This window comes from Sinocyclocheilus grahami, unplaced genomic scaffold (genome assembly GCF_001515645.1).
Source record: "Sinocyclocheilus grahami isolate Dianchi unplaced genomic scaffold, SAMN03320097.WGS_v1.1 scaffold1330.1, whole genome shotgun sequence".
Lineage (NCBI taxonomy): Eukaryota > Metazoa > Chordata > Actinopteri > Cypriniformes > Cyprinidae > Sinocyclocheilus > Sinocyclocheilus grahami.
In genome coordinates this window covers 393,172-395,078 of record NW_015506509.1, presented here as the reverse complement: position 1 = coordinate 395,078, position 1,907 = coordinate 393,172, and the positions used below count along the sequence as shown (strand labels likewise).

General features: G+C 38.7%; 1 protein-coding gene across 1 annotated transcript in view; it reads left to right on the top strand.

The window, feature by feature from the left end:
• LOC107569290 (leucine-rich repeats and immunoglobulin-like domains protein 2) overlaps positions 1–1,886 on the top strand; it is a 23,135-nt gene extending 21,249 nt beyond the window's left edge. The window contains exon 17 of the mRNA XM_016255343.1: positions 825–1,886. Coding sequence (XP_016110829.1) covers positions 825–1,012 — 188 coding nt within the window. The 3' untranslated portion in view covers positions 1,013–1,886. The remainder of the gene's footprint in view (positions 1–824) is intronic.
• The last annotated feature ends 21 nt before the right edge of the window (positions 1,887–1,907 follow it).

Here is a 1,907-nt window from a genome sequence, read left to right as displayed (position 1 = left end):
TGTTTTTGAAACCAAGGCTGCATTTATTTGATTAAAAAATACAGTAAAAACTGTAATATTGTGAAATATTGGTACAATTTAAAAGAACTGTTTTCTGTGTTAATATATTAAAAAATATAATGTATTACTGTGATAGCAAAATTGAATTTTCAGCAGTTATTACTCTAGTTTTCAGTATCCCATGATCCTTCAGAAATAATTCAAATATGCATTCTAATATGGCACCGAAGAAACTGCTTAATATTTTTGTAGAAACAGATCTTTTTAGGATTCTTTGAATAGAAATGTCAAAAGAACAATTTTTTGTAACAATGTAAAAAGTCATAATTTCACTTTTTTTTATCAATTTAATGCATCATTACTGAATAAAAGTGGTTATTTATAAAAAAAAAAAAAAAAAAAATATTGTCACACTGACCCTAAACATTTAAATGGTATTGTACATGTTTGTAGTTATGATCAGTGCTCAAGTATTTTTTGGCTGGAAATTAATCTTTGCAATCTCTATACAAGTATTTATTAAAATACTTCGTGAATTATCGGAAAAGTTGCAGAGAAATCAGAAATTCATTGGCCAGAAAATGTGGGAACCCTGTAGAATCTGTTGTGAGTGTTTTTAAACATTTTTTCTATCTGCTTCACATAATGAACACTAGTTGTGTGGCATGCATGAGTGTTTGCTCGTCATGAAGAGTGTGTCAAAGTAGATTTTTGATATTTTTACTTGCCTATGTATACGGTAAACAGAGAGAGTCCGCTCAGTAGGGTTCGGAACTGATCTAGTGCATGCACTTATTTCACGGTCTCTATTTTTCTTGTCTCAGATGTCCCAGGCAGGTCATTTTGGGATGGGGAAGAAACCCACTCTTCTATCCTCACCCAGGGCTCAGTGACTGTACACAAGCCCCCGATGGGTCTGTCCGCTGGGGACGGCCGAGAGGAGAGGAGGGGGGCACTGGAGGAAGGCTCATACAGGACTAACCCACAGGAAAGCGCCTCTGCGCCCACATAAATCCAGCCAGCCCTGTCTTCCCAACTCATTTTGACCCCAAACATCACCACTTTGTCCTTCAGTCACCTCCCAGTGCCCTCAGCCCACTACCTCCATTGAGAAGCCTCATTGTCTGCCAAATGAAATGCCTCTCTCTTCAATGTTTACACTGCCTCTCCTGTCCCTCCCCACCATCTTCCTTTGTAGCTCACTGGGATGTGCGTGTTTTGTGGAAAACTCTTTCAAACAAGAGACCGAATTCCTGCCTTCACCATTCCTCAGCTAATCGGACTGGTTTGAGCCCTGAATGTAACCATTTCCAAGAGCTCCACTAGTCCTACCGTAACATGTGACGTATGAATTATGTTTGGTTTTCCCACCTACTTAAGAGTGTTGAACCTGTTTGCATATGCCAAAGCTTGACCCAGACTCCCCTATAACTTGCTTTTGCTCTGGTACAAAACCTGTACGAATACTGACTGTGAAGATTGGACTGCCAAAAGAGGGCAGTGATGTTCTCTGAGTGACGTCAAGAGAGCCAATTACCTGTATTGCATTTCTTATTTCTGTTGGCAAGCAGTATGGACTGTTGACCAATAATGTTTATAGAGTTGACGGCTCTGTTGTTTCCACTGTTATTGTATGCTGGAGATACTGTTATTTGTCATTAATAATGCTTCTTACAAACCTAAACACATTCCTTAATTTCTCTTTTTGTTTTAAGGCACTATAACATACAGTAAGAAAAACCGGATATGTTGCACCTTTGACAATCTGGCCGGGACAGCCTTATATGAATCATGATATGCTCATTTTATTTTTTTTACACTTCTTTCCCATATTAAGCTTACGTATTGTTATTTTTGTGACAGAATATCCATTTTAATTGGTCCCCCCCCCCCCCCCCCACCTCTGC